At 33.8% G+C, this 22,134-nt stretch overlaps 4 protein-coding genes across 7 annotated transcripts; 1 reads left to right on the top strand and 3 right to left on the bottom strand.

Moving 5' to 3' along the window:
* On the top strand, positions 1–3,639 carry LOC130960815 (uncharacterized). The gene is made up of 3 exons (XM_057886290.1): positions 1–1,713; positions 2,259–2,448; positions 3,033–3,639. Exons 1-3 carry the CDS (start codon positions 121–123, stop codon positions 3,158–3,160), a joined length of 1,911 nt encoding a protein of 636 aa, XP_057742273.1. The 5' UTR covers positions 1–120; the 3' UTR covers positions 3,161–3,639.
* A 177-nt stretch (positions 3,640–3,816) lies between these two features.
* On the bottom strand, positions 3,817–6,587 carry LOC130960749 (uncharacterized protein ycf20). 3 transcript variants are annotated; one of them, XM_057886205.1, is made up of 5 exons: positions 6,417–6,587; positions 6,234–6,332; positions 5,816–6,028; positions 4,919–5,241; positions 3,817–4,796 (listed from the first exon to the last, which is right to left on the bottom strand). In XM_057886205.1, exons 3-5 carry the CDS (start codon positions 5,986–5,988, stop codon positions 4,789–4,791), a joined length of 504 nt encoding a protein of 167 aa, XP_057742188.1. In that variant the 5' UTR covers positions 5,989–6,028; positions 6,234–6,332; positions 6,417–6,587; the 3' UTR covers positions 3,817–4,788. The 3 variants fall into 3 exon arrangements, with proteins under 3 accessions (XP_057742188.1, XP_057742187.1, XP_057742186.1); XM_057886204.1 differs by having other exon boundaries at positions 3,817–5,241; positions 6,234–6,337; XM_057886203.1 differs by having other exon boundaries at positions 3,817–5,241.
* A 1,028-nt stretch (positions 6,588–7,615) lies between these two features.
* Positions 7,616–10,774, bottom strand: LOC130960671 (uncharacterized). 2 transcript variants are annotated; one of them, XM_057886121.1, is made up of 3 exons: positions 10,523–10,774; positions 9,615–9,999; positions 7,616–8,986 (listed from the first exon to the last, which is right to left on the bottom strand). In XM_057886121.1, the coding sequence occupies exons 2-3, from the start codon at positions 9,965–9,967 to the stop codon at positions 8,332–8,334; spliced, it is 1,008 nt and encodes a 335-aa protein (XP_057742104.1). In that variant the 5' UTR covers positions 9,968–9,999; positions 10,523–10,774; the 3' UTR covers positions 7,616–8,331. The 2 variants fall into 2 exon arrangements, with proteins under 2 accessions (XP_057742104.1, XP_057742103.1); XM_057886120.1 differs by having other exon boundaries at positions 7,617–8,986; positions 9,615–10,007.
* Positions 10,775–13,194: 2,420 nt separating this feature from the next.
* Positions 13,195–14,253, bottom strand: LOC130963424 (uncharacterized). Its single transcript, XM_057889544.1, has one exon. It carries the CDS (start codon positions 14,251–14,253, stop codon positions 13,195–13,197), a length of 1,059 nt encoding a protein of 352 aa, XP_057745527.1.
* Positions 14,254–22,134: the final 7,881 nt, after the last annotated feature.

Here is a 22,134-nt window from a genome sequence, read left to right as displayed (position 1 = left end):
GGTCCAACTGTCCAAGGAAGACTTGAGATTCTCAAGCAAAGAACTCGGAGCTTCCACACACCTCAATAAAACTCACTTTATTTTTTGTTACCGCTTTTTTAAAAAAGAAATAGGAAAAAAATGTCACTCCTCCTTCGGAACCCACTTCCGCCATCACTGTTCCATTTCATTCCCTCCATTAACAACCCTTCTTCATTCCAATCACAAGCTATGGCTTCATTCTCTTCGTCTTCTTCACCTTCTACGCCTTCCACTGAACAACAAAAACAACAACAAAATCAAAACCTCGACCAAAACAAACTCTCTCACGTGCTCAAATACCACAACCAAACCAAGCACCACTTCAACCGCTACGCCAGGGGCCCACATGGGCTTGATTGGGCCAACCAGCCCAACCCATTTCGCAGGTACCTCTCTTCCCCTCTCCTCCCCCTCCTCCATTTCCCCACTGATGATAACAATGCTGATGATGATGCAAATGCACCCCTTTACAATTCACTCTTCCATTCTCTCCCTTCTCCACAACCCATTTCCAAAACCACCATCTCAAAGTTCCTCTATGATTCTCTTGCTCTCTCGGCATGGAAAACCACGGGCTTTTCAACTTGGTCCTTAAGGGTTAATCCGAGTAGTGGGAATCTTCACCCAACTGAGGCTTATGTTATTGCACCTAACTCCATTGAATCACTTTTTGACACACCATGTGTTTGTCATTATGCCCCAAAGGAACATGCTTTGGAGGTAAGGGCCAAAATCCCACCTGGGTTTTTCAAAAAGTTCTTTCCTTTGAACTCTTTCCTTGTTGGGTTGTCTTCGATTTTCTGGCGTGAGGCTTGGAAGTACGGGGAGCGTGCTTTCAGGTACTGTAATCATGATGTTGGACATGCTGTTGGTGCTGTTGCTATGGCTGCTGCTGGTCTTGGTTGGGATGTGAAGATTCTTGATGGTTTAGGGTGTGAGGAATTGAAGTACCTTATGGGGCTCCATGTCTTTCCTGAGTTTGAGGTTCCATCACGTGCTGTTACAGGGAAGTTCCCTGAGATTGAGTTTGAGCACCCTGATTGTGTTATGCTTATTTATCCAAGTGGGACTCAAGGTTTTGATTTGGATTACAAGGAGTTGAGTAATGCTATATTGGAGTCTTTTCCTGAATTGGAATGGAAAGGGAAGCCGAATTCCCTTAGCAAGGAGCATGTGTGCTGGGATATTATATATAGAACTTCTGAGATTGTGAAGAAGCCTTTGACTTCAGGGGATAGGTTCTTTGTTGATCCATTTCAGAGTAGTGGCAGTTATAGTGAGGGTTCTTACAAGGGATATAGTGTGAGGCAAGTGGTTAGGAAGCGAAGGAGCGCTGTTGATATGGATGGAGTTACAGGAATTCAGAGGGATACATTTTATCAGATGATGTCACATTGCCTTCCTTCAGGTTGCCAACCTGGAGGAAAGCAAAGGAGGCAGCTCGCGCTGCCATATCGGGCACTTCCATGGGATGCCGAGGTGCATGCTGCTTTGTTTGTTCATAGAGTAGTGGATTTGCCTCAGGGCTTGTATTTCCTGGTGAGGAATGAGGATCATTTGGGCGAGTTGAAGAAAGCTATGCGTCCCGATTTTGTCTGGGCCAAACCAGAGGGCTGTCCCAATGAGCTTCCTCTGTATGAACTCCTGAGATTTGATTGTCAGCGGCTTGCCAAGCAGCTCTCGTGCCATCAGGTTCATATTATGATTAATAATATTTCACTTGTCTTTCAGATTGTTACATTGAATGATAGAGTTTCATAAATGCTGAAAACTTAATCAAATATCAACCCATTTAAGTTATGATACATAGTCATAGAAAGAAAATGGTTCCCTGTTCTTTAGGTCAATAATTTTGGGTTTTATACCTATAGCTTTCGCTAGTTAGGCGTTCTGAATTTGGTATTTGCTTTCAAATAAAAATCCTTGTGCAAATTGTATTCTCTTAGAAATATATTTAACAGCAAATTAATCTGAGAAATGGTCTCGAAGTTGAAGTTGAGGGTTTCAAAACTTAGTTATTCTCTCTATTTATTTATTCAAGCCTCCTAGGAGCTACTAGTTTTGAGGTACAGTAATTATGTAGAGTTAGTATCTCTGTTTTGATGCCGTTATATATAGTGTTCTTTGTACGAAGTTTTTTTTATTCCCCTTGCAAAAAGAAACAAAAAACGCTTAAATAGAGCTGATACTCTAGCATATTTTGATCTCCATTTTTTTAATGCGACCTATGTTTGCAGGAGATTGCAAGTGATGGTTGCTTCAGCCTTGGTATGTTGGCTCGGTTAGAGCCTACATTGCGTGAGAAGAATGTATGGATGTATCCTCGTTTATTTTGGGAGACTGGAGTCCTTGGACAGGTATTGTACCTTGAAGCACATGCTGTTGGAATCTCAGCAACTGGAATTGGTTGTTTCTTTGATGACCCTGGTATGCTTCTTCCTTCTCGCCATTACTTTGAGAATCTCAGTCTGTTGGTTACGTGTGGATCAACGTTGCATCTGCTACTTAGAAGTTAATACAAAGATTGAGTAACTAGGAACTAGTGAATTGAATTCTACACAACTACTGATAACTAATCATCACTTCAGCAGTTGCACTTTCACATCAAGTTACCATTGCTAATTTTGCATCATACTTCAATTAGTTCAATGTTTCATTATTAAGCTGTCACTGATGAGCATCGTAGTTTAGTTATTATAATGCTCCTTTTTTACATCATTTCCTAATTGAACATCTGGGTGAACTCATTAGATTGTTGTGGAAAATGTATTCTTGCCAGATAGAAACTTCATTGGATACTTTCAATTCTGTTCATGTGCATAAGATAGTAGCTCTAGCAATATGAACTCATCTCCATGTATGCATATGTTCTTAATGATAATTCAGATAGCTTTTTTCCATTAAGTTATAACATTGAAATCCTGGAAAAGGTTTTTCTTGGACAACACTATGCTTGATGTGATGATAACTGGAATAGACTTTCATTAGTTTTCTTTTTGTGTCTTCTGCAGTACATCAGTTGCTTGGGTTTGAAGGGTCAACTTACCAAAGCCTCTATCATTTTACTGTTGGAGGTCCCGTCTTAGATAAGCGCATAATGAGTCTACCAGCATATCCAGGCCCCAATGTTGATGCTTGAGTCTCGTAATGACTTTCCAAATTACAATTCCATGAAGAGCTGCACAACAAATGAATATCAGGACTGAATTCTCACGATTGGAAAATTACCTTGACTATACCAGCTGCGAACTTCCACCATTGTTTGAATAATCTTGTGGATCCATCTTAGAGCCAACCATATCAATTAATGGTAGAAATTCATTCATGACATGGTCAAGTTGGCTTTCCATTTGAGGCTCTGTCCCCAATGAATATATCTTGCTCTTGCATGACACAACTTAGATTGTTACAACACCTTTGTATATGTTAAGTCCTCATTGTCAATAATCTTTGGACATACACATTAACATACACAAGTTTTGTATAGTGATTTGAATTAGTTATATTTGGTGTTGCCAAAATGTAATGACAAATAAGGGTAAATCATAGCACTTACCCCTGAGCCTTATTTTGAGTTATAATTTATAGCACTCAGATAAGGCTGCTTACATGTTATTGTTCTAATATAATTAATACTACCTAGTGTTTGACTAGTTAGTTACTTTGTCTTGCTCCTCTTTACTTAACAGCTTACAAGTGATTGTTGTAATAGCATCATTGGCAAAGCATGGATGAGTTAAGAGAATTAGATTTTTTTAATTGAATAAAATAAAATTACTTTTAGAGGTATAAATTAGTTAATGTTAATATGAGGGTAATAATGACATTACAGCTCAAAAGTATTTTTGCTAAACTAAAAAGTAATTTCATATATACTTTCACCAAAACTCGAGGTTCATCGAAAGGTGATATTTACATCCACAAGACCACAATCTTCAAGATCGAAATGTACACCAGACATGCAAAGACTCTCTAAACATTATATATAACCTTTACAAAACATGTTGCAGGAGTCTACCATATATAAACAAAATCTGTGAATCAACATATGTCATCATCTGCATTACTTGATGGAGCCTGCAGCAGATGACAAACAATCTTGGAGTTCTTGCAAGAAGATGATTCACAATCACATCACTGCATGAGCCAATCTTGTGCCAGAATTAAAATATGAAATCACCAGGCCAAGAACTGAATCGAGTTTCCTTGGTTTCAATAACTAACATACTTGTTGCGAAAGGATTTGTGGTTCATCATCTGTGCTCACGACTCACAAGCCAATAAAAAGTTTGGTTTGTTTGTTCTGCTTTGTCAGAGTGACCTTCCAGAGCTTGAATACCAGCAACCCTGACAGCAAAGATTCAACACCAAGATGAACCAACTTGAGAATAAGGGAATGAAGGACTGTAGCATTGATCAAACAGAACTCAGTATCCATCTATGGTAAAAATTGAAGTTGCCGATTGCTTCAATGTCCTTAAATTATCTAAGTCAAAACTATTGCTCTGCTGATCATAAATACTGATGACTGACGTAACAGCTTGAATGGACTACCTTCTGAATTTGAGCAATGGCTTTCAGCAATGCTAACCTTAGAAGTTACAGTCTAAATTATGTCCAAGAAGTGACACTTTCACAACATATCTGTGATGGAGAACCGAACAGACTGCGTGTCATTATCACTGCAAAAATCCAACTCACATGGAAGGACTTCTGCTTAATTTAAATAAGTGTGAGAGGAAGCCGCAGTTCGTCAAACCAGATTTGTCAGATTCCTGGTAATAACATCCGAATACCAGTGACAAAGACCAAAACAATCAATATTTAAATGAATCCAAGAAGAGTCCCAATGTTAGGCCAGCTTTCCAATAATTGAATATTGATATTAGGCTCCTACCTTTGCTAACAAATGGAAGAGAAGTTCCATACATGAGAGCGCCGATGCCTTCCACAACAACCACGGCTAAGCCAGCAGATAGAATATCCCAGTCACCTGTTTGTCCGATAACAGTGGCAAATGCAGTAGCGCAATAAAAACCAACCAGGAAGGAAAGAAGTTTCATCGGAAGATTTTTCTTTACTTCCTGAATCTTCGAACCTAACGTGGTCTGAAACTCTTGAATCACTCGGATTATGCGTGTTCTTCCATTGGTACCGTTAGAAGTGGAAGGACTAAAACCACTGTCGTTTAAGCTGCTTCTAACAGACAATGTCATCCTCCTGAAGAGCAACACAAAGACTTAATGCATGATTCTCAGTGTATGATTATCTTACTATATTCAAATCACATTCATGGATGTACTATTAGATGCAGGTCTTAAGAGATATAATCCATTACCTGAAAATTACCAAACTCTTTTCTGATATAAAGTAATCACACCAACAGAGATATTACCCATTTTTAGCAATTTTTACACTAAACTAAATCCACCATGATTAAAGTTATGAAACACATTCCATCTTTCTGGTGAAGATAGATGTTAACTTTCAACTTATGATTGTAGTGCAACAGTAGGCACTAATGAACAGTTAGAATATTAGATACTCTAATTGAATAGATAATTATTTTATTAAAGAAATAGAAAATATGTAATTACATGGAAACAATGAAAATAACTAAGAAAGACAGTCGTATAATATAATCATGCACAAAAAAATAACCACACATCTCAGAGTGCAAGGCTGCATTGATATGTTACAGAACCTCCAAATCTTCAAAGTTGTCACATATATTCCCAGATTATCCATATGATCAACTAGCATAAGCATAATCGAAATGCCATCACTGACTTACCTGAACTTGTCAATCAAACAAGGTTGAGTGAAACCGAAACAGCAAGTAGAGAATTGCTTCTGGCCGAAATTGATTTTACAAAAGAGTGCAGCAATGGCAGATTGAGAAACTCCTGAACTTATACAATAAAGAGATACAGATTTGGCGCTTGCCATGTAATTGTGTGATGCCATTCTGGTTGAAAGCAAAAAGCAAATTGCATAATCCTCACACCTAAAGATAACAGAATTATAAGAAACATTAGTGGGAACAGTGCAAACAAGAAGACAAACCAAATGCTCTAAATTAACGATTTTTCAATTGATGACAGGGACTTTAAGCATTAGAGAGCTAGGAATAGCTATAACATGAACAAACACTATTCAAAGAATCTTATTATTCTTCAATCAATTAACTCAATTTTCAAGTGTTTTTATACCTGTGCAAAATTTCCAATCCTATATCCTTGCTTTAATTCCGTGAAAAGACAAATTAAAATACCCAGACGGAAAAGTTTACAACTTCGATGCTTTCTGCGCTGTACTAATGAAAAGATGAAAGGAGCAAAATGGGTGTTTCTGTAATATGAAATAAAAGCTGAAACAAGGAGTAAAGTTAGAACCTTTCAGTGTGTGAGACCGGAAAAGAGGGCTTGAATATGAAATTTGATGATGAAGAACTTTATTGGGTTGTCCTTGCTTCTCTGTTCTTAGTTCCCTATGGAGTATAGTGCTTGCTGCTAAAGGGTAATGAAGAAAGAAAAATGGGTTTTGTTCATTGAAGAAGAAATCCATTTTTGTTATGCTTTCATTGCTATTTGTCCATGACCATGGCCATTTTTTTTTCTTTTTGGGATTTTATTTATTTTTTCTTTAGACACTACTAAAGAAAAATGTTCTTAATTAAAAAAAAGCTACATTTCAATTGCAATTGCAAATAAAACTATACAAGTTAATGGAAATATAAAATTCTTTTAAATTTATAGTATAAAAAATTAGTAGTAAATTATTCTAAATATACTGAAAGTAAAACACTACATTGTACGGCCAATGAATTATAACTCAAATGGCATAGTTTACCATACTTATTTAGAGGACGTCTTTGATTAAAAAAAACTACATTGTACACAAAAATACAAGAGATTATGGATCAAAATACCATATGCTTTTCAAAAGGAACAAAGCAGAATCCAAAATTATTTTAGAAATATATTTAATTTGTAGATGAAATATTTAGTTTAAAATGACACAACTGTAACTAAATTGATTTTATTTTGTTCTACTCAAAATTTTATATACGAAAATATCCAAATAAAATTTCTACTGATTTTGGAAAAAATTATATCACCAGATTGAAGCTTTCAACCTAACAGATCAAGAATTAATTTGCAGTAAATAAAAATTTTATTTAAGAATCACCGATTAACAATGAGTTGTTGTATATACATAATAAAATTCGAACTCTAAACACTTAATTAAACGAACGAATAAACTAACTACTTAATTCAAGTTGATTAAGCACTTACTTTCCTACCAAGTTTATAATTTTCTCTTTATCAACGTCTTTGTACTTAAATCTTTTTCCTACCAAGTTTATAATTTTCTCTTTATCAACGTCATTGTACTTAAATCTTCGAACACTTGAAGATTGCACTTACACTTTGAAATTCTGTAAAATGGTGTTTATTTTGTTCAATGCTATAGAATTTAGTTATATTTTCAGAATGTTAAATTTGCAGTATAGATTTAAAAAATGAAAAAACGACATCTTTATGATAATTCTGTTCAGATATATATCATTAAATATGATAATCGCAGCATTACTACATTGCATGTTGTATCCCCTTGTTTACATGTGACATTACCTGCCTACTGACATTTCCACAATGTGAATCAACAAAATCTCTTATCTTGTCATTTGAGTATGGAGAATATACTGATCCTTTCAAACATTCCATTAAATTTGTTTGCTACAAGTTTCATTGTTCAGCTATACAATTTAGCTCTTGGCTCTCTTTCCCTCAGATGAACATGGGGGGCATCTTCAAAGATTCAGCAAAAATGCTTTTGTTACAACATATAAATCCTCAAAAAATGGACAAGTATTTAAAATTCTGAGCATTACACATGATAATTTGCACCACTTCAGTCACAACAAAAATCAGTTGCAAAATAATATGCTTGCTAAATACAACTATCATATCAGAACCTACATAGAAACTATACTAAAAAGTTTGTACCAATCAAGCTAGCCATTTTCACCATAAAACCCCTCAAAAAATAACTAATTTCCTTCGGTTTGTCAACTCCTCAATCCAATTACAGATGATCCTTTTTCTCTTTAGCATTGTTGAAATGAGTATACAGATTTCAGGCACTTGATGAAAAACTGAGCAATAAAACTGCCACCTCTCCAGACTTGAAGCAAGAACATCATTGCATTGCTGAAGAGTTTTCTTCGTGATCGTAACCACATTTAGCAAGTTGAGGCAATTCGGAGCTATATCAAATGCTTCATTCTATAAAATTGCTAAATTTTTAAGCCTTTGACCGTCTAAATTCAAACCATATCTCATAGTGATTGAATAGCAAACTATCGTGCGTATGCTTCCCAAGATACTCAAGCCCCAAGCTTGTGAGCCTCTTTGTGCATTCCTCTCCACCCAATCGCGAACAGAACTTAATATTGTGTGATACGAAGATTCGTCCATCATAAGGTCTCAACTTAGATGCTAATCTTTCCAATCCAATCCACACGAGCTTATCAGGCATATGAAGAAACACAGCACTAGCATAAATCAAATCATACACTGTGGCAGAATCGAACTTACTGAAATCCATGTCCTCCCCCTTAACTATCAAAGGTCGTTTGTGTAAGAGGCCTTGGGCAGGAAGCTCATATCTAAATGCAGCCATCAAAGAGAGCTCATCCCTTTCGAGACAATGAAAGTGTTCAGGATTTAAATATCGGATGAAATGTAAACCAACACGGAGCGTACCACAACCTATCTCCAAGACCTGTGAGTCGGGTCGGAGTTGACTAGCTTGAGCAAGAAACTCAAAAACGTCTCTTCCACCTGCCCAAGGCTCGCCATAGTTGCTATGGTGTTCTTCAACAAGGAGTTCCCCAGGGCACGGAAGGGCAGTGTGATTATCTGATCCATCCCCCTCATAGTGTGATATACCCTTAAATCTGCAATTAGATGAAAATTTAGTGATCATAATCCAGAAGAGCATTGATGCATTCATGCTCAAATAAAAACTAGGCATTGCAACCACTTCTTGATAAGTATATTTCATATACGGCTCCAAAAACATTGGAATCTTGCAAAGAGAACATTGAGATGGAGACAGGACAAGGAAGATTACTCAAGTTGAGAAGAAAATATAATGCAAGAACATAACATTCTGCAGTTCCTATACCAATAATATAAAATAAAAATAAAAGGAAAAATGCAATCTGTAGTTCCTTCATTTTGAAGAAATTGTGCTTCAAACCAATAAAAAGAAAGGGGAGTGAATTTTCTACATGCACTCATTCTCATTTCTCGCATCTTCCATACTTTAGATGACACAACCAGGTATTCAGTGCCACATACCCTACAACTCAGACCGTTAAATATATCGTGTCTCCCTTAGTGTTCTCTCTCTCTACCAAATTGAAACTCTCATTGCAAACAAGAAATGGCACAAATCTCATAATTGTCATTCTGAAACTCTATGTAATGAATGAGATAAAAAAAACTGGCAATCCCGAAACAACAATATACTCGAACAGAAACACACAAGTGAATAAAACTGACTGAGATTAAGGGACTTACTGTCTAAGATCCTCAAGTTGCTGAGCCCTAGTCCGAGGGTTAATACCCTTGCGAAGCACATTGTCATGCATATGAAGCCCGTTTGCTATGATTTGATTTTTCACCCACTCAACATCATCCTTCCTTGTTGACAGAGTAAAGCCACCACTGCCAGAATCAGACACAGTGCCACCAACACTCACGGCGTTGGCGATGGGGTTTACAGGCGGGCCTGAAGTTGAAGGACAGGAGCAAGAGGACAGAGAGGAAAACAAGAAGAACAAAAATACAGCAGCCACCAAAGCAGAAAGAACCAACACAGGCACTGTTATCACTACACCTTTTGACATTGCCCTCGAAGCCGAGAGCGCCATCTACCAATACTACAATAGCTCTTATTGGCACCCTGCAAATCTAAGAGGAAAATGAAAACTCAGCAAACGAACTATCGCTGAAAACTCATACCTGAGTTCATAAACTCATTGTTATCTTAAATTAAACAATGAAGTTAAAATACAAATTGAACCACAATGCTATAACATCCTAAACCAGTGGCATCAAAGTTATCATTATGAGTACTTCTCAATTAACCCTACCATATTCATGTATCAAGAGCTAAAATGTTAAATCGTAAACCAATTGAAAAAATCCACTATTCCCATCCAAGGTGGACAGAATCATGAAGCATTCAATAATTTAAGCAAAAAGGAACCAACTTGGGGATTATCGCAATAATTGGAAACCCAACCCTCACCCCCACAATCAATGCATTAAAAACCACGACTCCAATATGAATCCAAAGTACCCGAGACAATGAGCATGAATCACTAAACATACGAAAAAGTTAAGAACTTCAACGAAAAGCAAGCATTTTGCGAATGAATCAAAGACATATAAGGAGATAGAAATGGAGCAGAATTGAGAGTTACCGTGTTGGAGAGTAGATCGATCTAGTGAGCGATGTTGTGGATATGAGCTGTTCTAAACTATGATTGGTGGAACAAAAAGGAAAGAAAGAAAGAATTAAGAATATGGTTCAAGAAGAAGAAGAAGAAGAAGAAGAAGGTAATAAAAATGTTTGGGTGGAAATGGGATGATGATGATGATGAAGGAACCTAAAAACACGAGTCACTCCGACACAGATTGGATTTACTCAGGCACATGGAGCGATGCAGTTTTTTTTTTTTTCAATTTTAAATATTTTCTTGGGCACCTGTGTCGGTGATAGGTTTATATGTTGGTGACTTCTGTGGTGGCCATGTTTTGTGGTGGCTATGGTGACCACAAATAGGATTATCAATTAGTTGTGGCCATTTGGCATCTGAAGGCATATTACTAAAAGTGTTACCTAAATAGAAAGTGTTACCCTTAATCGTTAACTTGGCTCTGATACCAATTTTCTTTATTTTTTGAAATATCTTTCTTGAGTTGGGTTTGCATTATTAAAATCTTCTATTTCTTTTAATAACTTTTCTATTTCTTTTGTTATGCATTCTATACAATTTTTACAGAATTATTCTACTTCTTCTCTATTTCTTGTGTAAATGTTACTATTCTGTAATCTTACTTCATAATATCTTTTTTGACTTTTTTGAAGATCTAGATCATTTTTTAAATCTTGTATCGTTTGATTTGCTAAATCAGGCATTTTATATGCTTTTTAGATTATAGAATTTTGTAAAGGTACTTGTAATTCTTGTTCAGATTCAATTTGTTCTTGTTCTAGATGTTCAACCTGTAGAGGTTGCATTACTTGAATATTTTGAACATGTATTCTTGATTCAAAAGCTTGTAATGCAATCATATTTTGTATGTGGAGATAATGCAATCTACGAGCACGATAAATCTGTTTATTTTTAATATTTTCTTTTAAACTTTTGACTGATTTTTTAGTTTTAAAACATTGTATTAATTTTCTTGTTCTGATTATTTTCTTATTTACCTTTTTGATTTCTGCTTCTAAATCCGAAGATTCAGTTGCCAAATTTCTTATTTTTATAGCTATAGCCATTATTCTTGTTTTCATATTTCTTTTAATTGTTTTTAAAGAGATAAGACTTTTTTGAAAATATTTCATATTAAAATTTTCGCATCTTCTGCTATAGCTTCATTGTTATTTTCTAAAGATTCTATTATTTTTTCTAATTCTTCGACTTCTTTTTTCAGATTGTTATAAGATAATACTAAAGCTTTGAAAGCTCTTTGATTTATTTTAGAAAACCTTAAATATTTCAAATGATTTTCTCTTTCAAAGAGTTCTTGTTTCTTATTTTGATAGGACACATATATTTCTTCTTTATTTATTGTCATAGCTTGTTTTTTAAGGTTTCATTTAGTGTTTCAATCTTTTTTGTCAAAACTCTTATTTCAGAATCTTTTTCATCTTCTTTTAAATGGGATAAACTTAAAGGACTATTGATTTTAGATTCTCTTATTCGAAAACTAGAGGAACACGATTTTCTTGATGGTTCCCTTAATAATAAAACTGGTTTTTCAATAGGTTTGCGACTTGGTGTTTCAGTTTTAACAACCTTCTGGAATAAATCATCAATATAAATTCCTTCTTTGTTTTTAAATTCTATGCTATGATGACTATTGGTTAATGCATAGTTTATTGCATATGTAATTGAAAAAGGTTCGTCATTTTGTTCCATTAAACTTTGTCTATGAAACTTATAAGCTAAGCTTATGGATCTATCAAAATTCTTTGTAGATAATGGGATAGCATATCCAATATGGGTATTAAATTTAACATTTACATTTGCTAAATTTCCATGAATAATTCCAATTATTTGATCTGTGGGATCAATAATTCTTTTATCACAGATTGCTAAACTTATTGGTGAATTAATTCCTTTCATATATGTTGATTTTACTAAAACTTGGATAGCACTAATATGAATCCATCCGATCTTAGATCTTTTTTGTTGATCTTTAATTTTCTTTATTTGTTCGTTTATTTGTTCTTCATCTATTAGAGCTATTTCAAGTTCTCCATTAGCAGATTCTATTTTTACAGGTGCTTCAAACTGCATTTTTCCATAATATATTATGTTCTTTCTATTAAAAATTTCTTTTAAAAAGCTTTGTTTAAAATTCTCATTTGCTTTGAGATCTAGTTCTGATTTTAAAATAGCTTGTTTTTCATTATCAAGTAAAGCAGTTATTTTATAATAATCAGATTCTTCAGTTATTTCCAAATTTTCTAAGTAATTCATAATATAAAAAGATTAAGATGAAGATGTACCTTTCTGGAGATGAACTTTTATTTAATGTTATTTTACACTAGGTGGTTTTCTCCAGAGGGGAGATTTTACAAATTAACTCCAGAGGGGAGTTTCTTAGAATTATTTTTCTAATGGATCAGACTCCAGAATCGCCTCAGCTACTTCCTCTTTGCCCTCCCGGCCTGTGAGTACTCTAAGCTTCCTGCTTTCTGATTTCTGATGCCCTTTCAAATGACTTAGCACTCTATTTATAATGGTTGGGCCTGATGGACAAATCCCATCCTTACCCTTCTTGTGACGTCATTGCATGCGTCACTGAGCACTAAGTTCGCACCAACTACATTATTGGTGCTTTTGTGATGTAAGCTCTTACGTCATTCCACAATAATGTTGATAGATGACTCAGATGTCTCATCCACTTCTTTTCCCATGTGGGTGGGGTCTTTGGCATTATTACTTTCTTCGGACATTTCTGAGGCGCACAGCTGGCACCTATGGTCTTCTTTGTCCTTTAGTAAACGGCATAGATTCCTCCTTATCCCGTCAGGAAGCTTTTCCAATAATCCAGAAAAGTTGTAAAATGCTGATTCAAAATCTACTAGGAGTCTCATTTCTCTTGATTCAATTTGGTTTTTCTTACTAGAAACAATTAGAGTGTTCCTGCTTTTGTAGTTTATTCTTGTTCTGGATTCTTTGTTTATTTTTTGGGCTCTTTCGAAAACCCTTGCTAATGTGCTGGCCAATCTTCCTTCGTTGCTATAAATTGATAGATCTTGAACTTGTTCTATTGGTTGAAAGTCTCCTGGGAAGACTGACATAAAAACTACTTGAAATGCTGGGATCAGACATTCTCCTTCTTCATTGAAAATTGGCTGACTACTTGTAAATTTTAGGGATATATCCCTGGGTTCTCTTGTATCGATCATATTTTTAAACTTTTTCACTGCATCTATAAAACCTGCAGGAAATTCTTTAATAATATTTAAATTGTCAAAAATTAAGATTGTATCGATTAATCCGTATTGGAAAAACTGATATGTATCAGAGGGTGAAGCCTCTGGGAAGATTACCAGCTTTGTTAGCTGTTCTTTGTTAATGGGATAATATCCCAATATTGCTCTTTTGTCTAGAGACCAGTTTAGAATCAGGTTAAGGGTTTCTCTACAGTTTGATCTGCAGACCTTTTTCTTGTCATTTATTTCGGCCTTTGTGGGAATATTTTTTAGTATTCCTGTTCGAACTTGGACTGGAGTCCTTTGGGCTTGGGCTGGAGCTTTGTCAGCTCTTTTTAGAATTTGCTCTGGGTGGAGCACTTCATATTCTCTGAGGGATTCTTTTGCTTCTTCTATTGTCAAGAATCCTCCTTTGTGAATAGTTCTGGGTTGGTGAGTAAATGGGGCTGCTTTGGCCCAATCATCATAGACTCCTTTCATTGGGCCATTATAAATGACATAATATTTTTTGTCCTGAGTCGATTTTTTAATTATTTCTGCCAAAGTTTTATTTTCAGAAATTTTTTCAATTTGTGGTTGGTCCACCACGCTTAGCTGGCTGAACTCTGATGGTGTTGCCAACATTGGTATTGAAGCAGGTAATGTTGCCTGCTGGGTTACTTTCATGGCTTCCATGGCCTTCTTGATGGATTGAATTTGAGCTCTTAGCTGCTGACAGTGATTGCACCTTTCAAGCTCTTGTTCAAGCTTCTGGATTTCTTGATTCATTGTGTTGACAATGAACTCCATTCTCTTGTCAATGTATCTGCAATAGTATTTTTATTTCCTTTAATGTACTCGATTTTTATCGGATATTGTAATAAAAACATTTGCCATCTTACCAGACGACCCTGATTATAATCAGATTGTAAATTATATCTAATAAAACCTGTTAAGTAACTTGAGTCTGTTCGTAATGTAAATTCCTTTGGAAGTAGATCAATTCTCCATTTCTTAATAGTTTTTATTGCTGCTAGAGTTTCTTTTTCATGGGTAGTATACCTCTGTTCTGTTGGTGTAAATGTTCCAGAAATATATCTGCATAGTAATTCCTTTGAAGAATGTTTAGAATCTAGTGATTCTTTTTCTTTGTTCAAGCTTTTTTCAGCTTTTTTAGCTTTTAGACAACCTGACCAGGTTTTGTCTGAAGCATCTGTTTCTACTATTAAATAGTCATCTTCTTCTGGAATATAAAGTTCTGGAAGACTTTTACAAAGTTCTTTAATTTTTTGAATCTGCAGGCTATCCTTTTCTTCCCATTTCCAACTCTTTTTTATACTTATTTTTGAAAATAAGTTTTTAGTATAATCTGTTATATTCTTTAAAAATCATTGATCAGAAATATAATTTATGCATCCTAAAAATCTTTGTAATTGTTTTCTATCTTCCATTTTATCAGGAAATAAATCTACTTTTTCTAATACATTTGGTTGAAGCTTTAACTTCCCTTCAGTGGATAGAATTAATCCAAGAAATTCTATTTCTTGTTTTGCTAGCTTAGCTTTCTTTTTACTAAGGACTAACCCTTTTTCCTTGCATCTTTCTAAGACAATTAGTAATTTTTGAAGATGATCATCTTTATCTTGTTTTGTAAAAATTAGTATATCATCAATGTAAACTAGAACAAATTCATTTAAATCTTTTAAATTTTCCTCCATAAATCTCTGATAAATACCTGGAGCTTGTTTTAGTCCAAATGGTAGGACATTCCATTCGTAGAGTAATACTCCTGTTGATTCTTTTGTTGGACAAGTAAAGGCAGTTAATTTCTTTGTTTCTTCGTCTAAACGAAGTTGCCAATATCCTGATTTTGCATCAAGCGATGAAAACCAAGTTACTCCTTTGATTTTTTCTAGAATGGAATCCTTTCTTGGGAGCTTATGAGCATCACCTATGGTTGCTTCATTCATTTTTTTATAATTAATAACCATTCTTCGTTTTCCTCTTTTAATTTCGTTATTGTTTTCAACATAGAAGGCTGGGGCCGCATGAGGGCTTTTACTTAGTCTTATAATTCCTTTATCCAAAAGATCCTTACATTCAGATGAAAATTCTTCCTTATCTCGAGCTGAATAGGGAATTCTATTTGGAATATTTATTTCCCTTGTAGGGACTTTTAGCTTAATACTTATTAATTCTTTGTTTGTATTTTTAATATCTAAAGGATTTTCAGCACAAACTTCATTTAAAAGTTCTTCTATTTTAATTTCAAGGTCATTTTTTGGAGTTTTTATCTGAAAATATATGTTCAAATAACATTCTTCTAGAATTGAAAATATTTTGAATTTTAGAATTTCGTTTATAGTAGTAGTTGGGATTTTTATTAATTTTGCCCTTTGATTTAGAGAGGAATCATATGGGGCTTTTAGAACTATATATGTTAATTCTTGGATAAAAGGGTGATATAGTTTAAGGAAATTATTTCCTATAATTAAATCTATTCCAGATTCTAATTTATATATAGATGGAACGATGAATCTGTAATTTTGAATGAAGACTTCAATCATTTCTGCTTTAAAATTAATTTTGTGTATAGATTTATCGGCTATTCTAATTCTTAGTGGATTTTTTAACTTTTTCCAGTTAAGTCTTATATTTGAACTTGCAAAACATTTTGTTGCCCCTGTGTCTATGAAGGCATTAATAAATTTTTCTGTAATTTTTACAGTAATAAACGTAGCGCTATTACTCAGTTCCTGAGTTTCTCTCTGAGTCCGTTTCTGAGACATATTCAAAAATATATTTTAGTTCATTATCAGATTCTTCTAGAGGTTCCATAAAACAAGTTTTTGCGACTTCCAGTTGTTTAGTTAGGTCTTTTTTATCCTTCTTCTTTGGACATTCATTTGCATAATGTCCTTCTTCTTGACAATACCAACATTTACAGTTTTCTTTTTTATTTGGGCAATAGTTCTTTTGTTTTTTATTGATACTTCTTTCCCTAAAATATCTCTTTTTCTCCAATTTGGATAATATTTTCTTTTTTAAAGTGATATTTTCTTTTCTTTGGATATTTTTATAAGGATGGTATTTTCGAATATTTTTATTAGAACCATATTTTTGAGGAATTTCTTCGTTATCTTGACAACAAATTCTAATTATATTATTAAATCTTTTTTGAGTAGCTTCTTGCATACAGCGTTCTTTTATTTCCTCTCTTATAGCAAATGTTGCTCCTCCGAAATTATTTTCAATTGTTTTATTATTTATTTCTCTTATAAACCTTCCCATAATAATTTCATTAGCAGGATATGGAAGTTTTGTAATATACATGCTAAGATAATGATTTTTATCTTCTTCTTTTAATTTATAATAATATATTCTATATTCACAGATATAGGATTCTATATAGCAAAGATCGAATATCTGAATATTTGCCAAATGATTTTTTGCTTCTAAATACTCTTTTTCAGAAATTTCTTTTCTATGATTTATGACATTTTTTCCAAAAAATTCTTTGTATAGAACCCTCATTATGTGTGCTATTCTATCATAAGCTGTTGTTTTTTCAGCTAATTCTTCTATTATTTTATTATCTATTGATAACATATAATTTCTTATGGTTCCTTTAGTGTGGAAACCTATGAAGTTCCAGATATCCATTTCAGATAATTCATTTAATTTTGGGTTTGTATAAGCTTCTAATAGAAAAGAGTTCATCCAATCTTCGAAAATTTCTTTTTCGTTCTTTTTGCAATCTAGATCAAGCATTTTTTCTCCTTCTAGTTCTTGAATTTTAGGAATGTATTTAGATGGTATTTTAGTATATTTCGAATTTTTGCTTATAAAACCTTTTTTGAAAGCATAATTTTCAAAACCTGTTTCCCATTTAAATTGGGTTTGATTACTATTCCCAGATGTTCCAGCTTCATCCTTTACTTGTACTGGATGTACTGGTTCTTCATCACTTGAATAGTCTAAAACATATTCTTCTCTTTCAGAATTTTCTGGTTCTTCTTTAATCTGAAAACCTTGTTCCATAAGATTGTCTTCTTGAGCCATTTTTAATTGTTTAAAAAGCATTGTAACTTCTTCTAATTTTTCATCAATATTCATAATTTTAGAGGTGGTCTAATCTTTAGATTTGTTGTATCAATTTTATTTTGGACATCTTCTTTCTTAGGAATTTCTTTTTGGAAATGTTTATCAAGAATCTGTTCAATTTTATTTATCATATTAGGCTCTTCCTTTTCTTTATTTTTCTGAAATTTTAGAGAAACTAATATTTCTTCAAGCATATCTATTATAGAATTTAATTGTGGATTAAAAGTATGATGAAGATGGGGATAATTGTCTCCCTGATAACATTTTTTAGGAACTCCATGTGAAATATAAGTTTTTTCGGGCTTTTGAAGTCCTTCAATAAAACTTATAGTAAAATAAAGATTTTGAGAAAAATCATTTTGTATTGATTTTAAGAATTCGGTGTCATTACAATTGACATTAGTTAAAATCATTAATTTTTGGTCTATTAATTTTGATAGATTAATTATTTCTTCTCTTAAATCCTCTAATTTACTTTTTTCCATTAGGTGACGCTTTTTTTTGTGAAAGGTTACGCTTTTAAGTGTAACCTTAGCCACTACTAGCCACTATAGCCATAGTCACCAGAGACTTGGCCTTATATGTTTTCTTTAGAATATACTCTTATTTTATAAATTTAATTTTCACGGAATGTCATCTAAAAGAATTCTTTTATACAGATAATTAATCATAATATTATCATAAAATAATTATTTTTTAAAATTTATTATTTAAAAATTATCTAAACTGATGAATCTAATTTAATATTATATAAAATTATTTATATTATTATTGTATCAAAAATAAATTTTTAAATTCATTGTTAAAAAAGATCATTTTAATATAAAATTATTAAAGTTTGAAGATGAAATAATTTATTTTTTAAATATATTTGTAAAAAAATGGTGTCGAAATCTAACTTTTAAAAAAATTTGTGAATAAATATCTTTATCTTTGAAGTTAGAGACCAATGAGATTTTTTTATACTAGTTTAAATATATTTTATTTATCAGATAACAAAAAAAACATATTTTATTTCTTATAAAATATAAATAAACAAAGATTTTTTTAATAAATACAGCTATATAAATAAGTACAGATATATTTTTTTATATCATAAAAAATTTAATAAATATATAATATATAATTTTAAATTTTAAGTATATAATAAATATATTAGTTTTGAACATAAATTAAAATAACAAAGAAGAATTAAACTTTAAAGTTTGTGCCTTTGGATTTGTAAAAAATACACTTATTTAGTTTTTCATTTTATTTCTGACTAATTTATTGTTATTCTTCTTCTCTTTCTTCACCAACATCCTTCTTCTTGTTTGATTTTATTTAAAACTGAAAGTAGAATTATGATTAGATATGCAAGTCAGATCATGAAAACTCTATGCAATCAACAACAAGAATTCTAAATAGCCATCGCATTCTTATATATAACAATAGACCATGGCACTCACACATGAGATAAGCCTCAATATAATCCCTGAATTTGCATTCCGAGATTCAGAGTTGTCCTTCTGACACATTCTGTCCATCTGGCGCTACCGAAAAGCTAAGTTGGCATCCTTCGTGACACGTGGGCATTACAACGGCTAGCTAATGTGGCAGAGTAAACTGTTCCGAATCAATTTGGTCCCTCAATTCAAGTTAAAAACCTAATCCCAATTTTGAAGCCCACAGTGCTCTCTTTTCTCTTCTCTTCGGTTCTCTGTTCTTGTCTTCTCCATCATTGAAGCCCGACGGTTATGGCAAACGCGAGCAACGCAGCTGGGAGCTTGAACAACCTATGATCATTTGGAAGGATCATGAGGAGGATGAATAGAAATAAAGAATCGCGTTTGCTAGAATGGTGTGGCTGCGGGTCGAGACCAGTGTTGCGGTGGTCAGGGACGGATTCTAATCCAGGGAGACCATTCCTGGGTTGTCCAAACTATAACGTAAGTATTATTGTTGTTGATTGCTATATTTATGAATATAAAATTTGCTAATTGAATTTTCTTGGCTGTGCAGACTGTGGGTAAGAAATAGTATGAATTGTTTTTATGAGTTGATAAAGTTTTGGAAGATGTCATAGCATGTGATGATAGAACAAGGCATTCAGTTGATAATGAAGAATGGAAGATGAAGATTGCTTGAAAATTTGGTAGATTAGAGGGCTGAAATTAGGATTCTAAAAATGGGAGAATTTTGATGTTTGTGTTCATGCTGCTGATTGTAGTTGGTGTTCTTGTATTAAAGTTGGATAGACAACAAGGTCAATTGTATCTAGCCAAAAAAAATGACATGCATATTATATGCCTATGTTGTTCATGTACTTGTTCCTGTCCTTTTGTTTGAAAGAAATGCAAATTAAAGTGTTTGATTATATGCATACTTCTTTTCTTGCACTTCTATTCAACGAAATGGAAATGGACAGGGTCTAAATTACTCGTAATTCTGTAACAGAGGACAAAATATAACAAAAAAGTTGACAAAACTCAATTCAAGAAAGTTATAATTCATATTGGTAATGTTTCGTCTAAAAAAGGCATTATAGAGCCAAAACACCAAGTATATCAAAGTTGTTAACATGTTGACCTCATAAGTTTCAAATACTAAAATCCCCAACACTAGGACAACGTTTAAGAAAGCATACATTGTGGAAGATGTCATAGCATGTGTCCCTAAACATAATCATTCTAATCTTCATTTTTTGTTTCTGGGTGCCTTGAATCCAGAGGTGGGCACAAACTTCTTGAAGTTTGCAAGCCTTGTAGCATTCCCCTGTGTTGCACCTTGCATAGGGTTAGTTAGGGAATTCCTTGCTGGTTGACTGCTTCCTGGTGGATTGCTACTCCCTGAAGCTATTTTTTCATGATGCTTGGAAAACTTTCTTTTTAGAGGGAGCTTTGGTGGCCTAACTGGTGAGAGTAAAACCTATTAGCGAAAACATGTAAAATAGTTAGTAAACTAGGTAAGGATATGAATATAATAAATTCAAAGTCATCTAAGTTTGTGAACCTGTTCAGAGTCATCAGTTGTTGACAAGGGTGGTTCACTTAGGTCAAGATTGATTTCAGTTGAGGCTTGTGGGACAGGGGCAGCAGAGTTAGCCTGACCTTCACCACCATTAGCACCAGTAGGTTGTGCAGCAGTAGCCTCTGCAGCTGCAGCAGCCTCTTCATCAGCATCTCTCTTTGAACAGTTTCTTTTGGTGTGTCCTGTTTCGCCACAATAACGACATCGACCTTTTTTATAAATTATTTTCATCGTGGTCTTCTACTTCTTACTCCCATTTTGCTCCTCATCTGCATCATTTCTTCTTTTTTTCTTAAGTGGTCCTGGCTTTTTTCTAAATTTTGGTGCTTGTAGTCTGTTATATGGTGAATTTTCCTATAGTGCTTGACCTGGAATTGGATTGATATAGAAGGCATATGTGTTATTATATGCTTCCATGGTCAACCACTCATGACAAAACTCCTCCGGTCTCTTACCAGCCCTTGCCAGTGTAGCACACACATGCACACATGGCATCCTTAAACAGCATTCACACAACAACAAAGACAATTACAGTAAGCCAACAACAAAGGCTGATAATGATAATAAGATTAAAATAAAGAATTTAAAAAGCATTACCACTCAATTTCCAAAAACCACATGTGCAGAGTTTCTTTCCCAAGTCTACAACCATGTTGGTTGGCCAGCCATAAACTTCGAACTTCTGAAAAAACCTCCTTAACTGCATTTATAAGGCCCTGTTTGAGGTAAAAAAAAAGTTGTCAAACACTTGTTTTCGAGCACCAAAATAGTCCCTACACTTTTATAAGTGACATCAAACTAGTCCCTAAACTTATGTAAGTGACATCAAACTAGTTCCTAAACAGCATTATTACATACAAACAGGACATTATGCAGCATGTATAAACATCAGCCCAGGACATTATTCGGCATGTATAAACAGCAGCCCAGATTATAAACAACATGTTCAAGCACAACCAATAGGTAACAACTAATAAGCAATAATAGATTCACACTTAATAAGTAACAACCAATAAAGACAACAAATATTGCATACCTTCTCCGTATCAGAGATAAAACACAGCTTGTTCTTCTTATAATGCCTCAAGTCTTGATGAAGTAATTCCAAGAACCACCTTCAATTCTCAGTGTTCTCAATAGGGACAGTGGAGCCTGGATTGCTCTTCAACAGTGTCAGCCCATAATCCCTCACCATGCCATATTGGGTAGCAGCATCACCGTACATAATAGATCTAGCATCTCCTAAGGCCTTAGTCAGTGAAGACTTGT

Source organism: Arachis stenosperma, chromosome 2, assembly GCF_014773155.1.
Source record: "Arachis stenosperma cultivar V10309 chromosome 2, arast.V10309.gnm1.PFL2, whole genome shotgun sequence".
Classification (NCBI taxonomy): domain Eukaryota; kingdom Viridiplantae; phylum Streptophyta; class Magnoliopsida; order Fabales; family Fabaceae; genus Arachis; species Arachis stenosperma.
The sequence above is the reverse complement of the archived record's forward strand: the minus strand, read 5'-3'. Positions and strand labels throughout refer to the sequence as shown.

Coding starts and splice junctions, on each gene's coding strand:
- LOC130960815 (XM_057886290.1), top strand. CDS start 121: ATGTCACTCCTCCTTCGGAACCCACTTCCGCCATCACTGTTCCATTTC. Junction 1,714..2,258: donor AGCAGCTCTCGTGCCATCAG/GTTCATATTATG, acceptor CTATGTTTGCAG/GAGATTGCAAGTGATGGTTG. Junction 2,449..3,032: donor TTGTTTCTTTGATGACCCTG/GTATGCTTCTTC, acceptor TGTCTTCTGCAG/TACATCAGTTGCTTGGGTTT.
- LOC130960749 (XM_057886204.1), bottom strand. CDS start 5,988: ATGGCATCACACAATTACATGGCAAGCGCCAAATCTGTATCTCTTTAT. Junction 5,242..5,815: donor TGTTTGATTGACAAGTTCAG/GTAAGTCAGTGA, acceptor GTTGCTCTTCAG/GAGGATGACATTGTCTGTTA.
- LOC130960671 (XM_057886121.1), bottom strand. CDS start 9,967: ATGGCGCTCTCGGCTTCGAGGGCAATGTCAAAAGGTGTAGTGATAACA. Junction 8,987..9,614: donor CAACTTGAGGATCTTAGACA/GTAAGTCCCTTA, acceptor ATCTAATTGCAG/ATTTAAGGGTATATCACACT.
- LOC130963424 (XM_057889544.1), bottom strand. CDS start 14,253: ATGAAAGGAGTCTATGATGATTGGGCCAAAGCAGCCCCATTTACTCAC.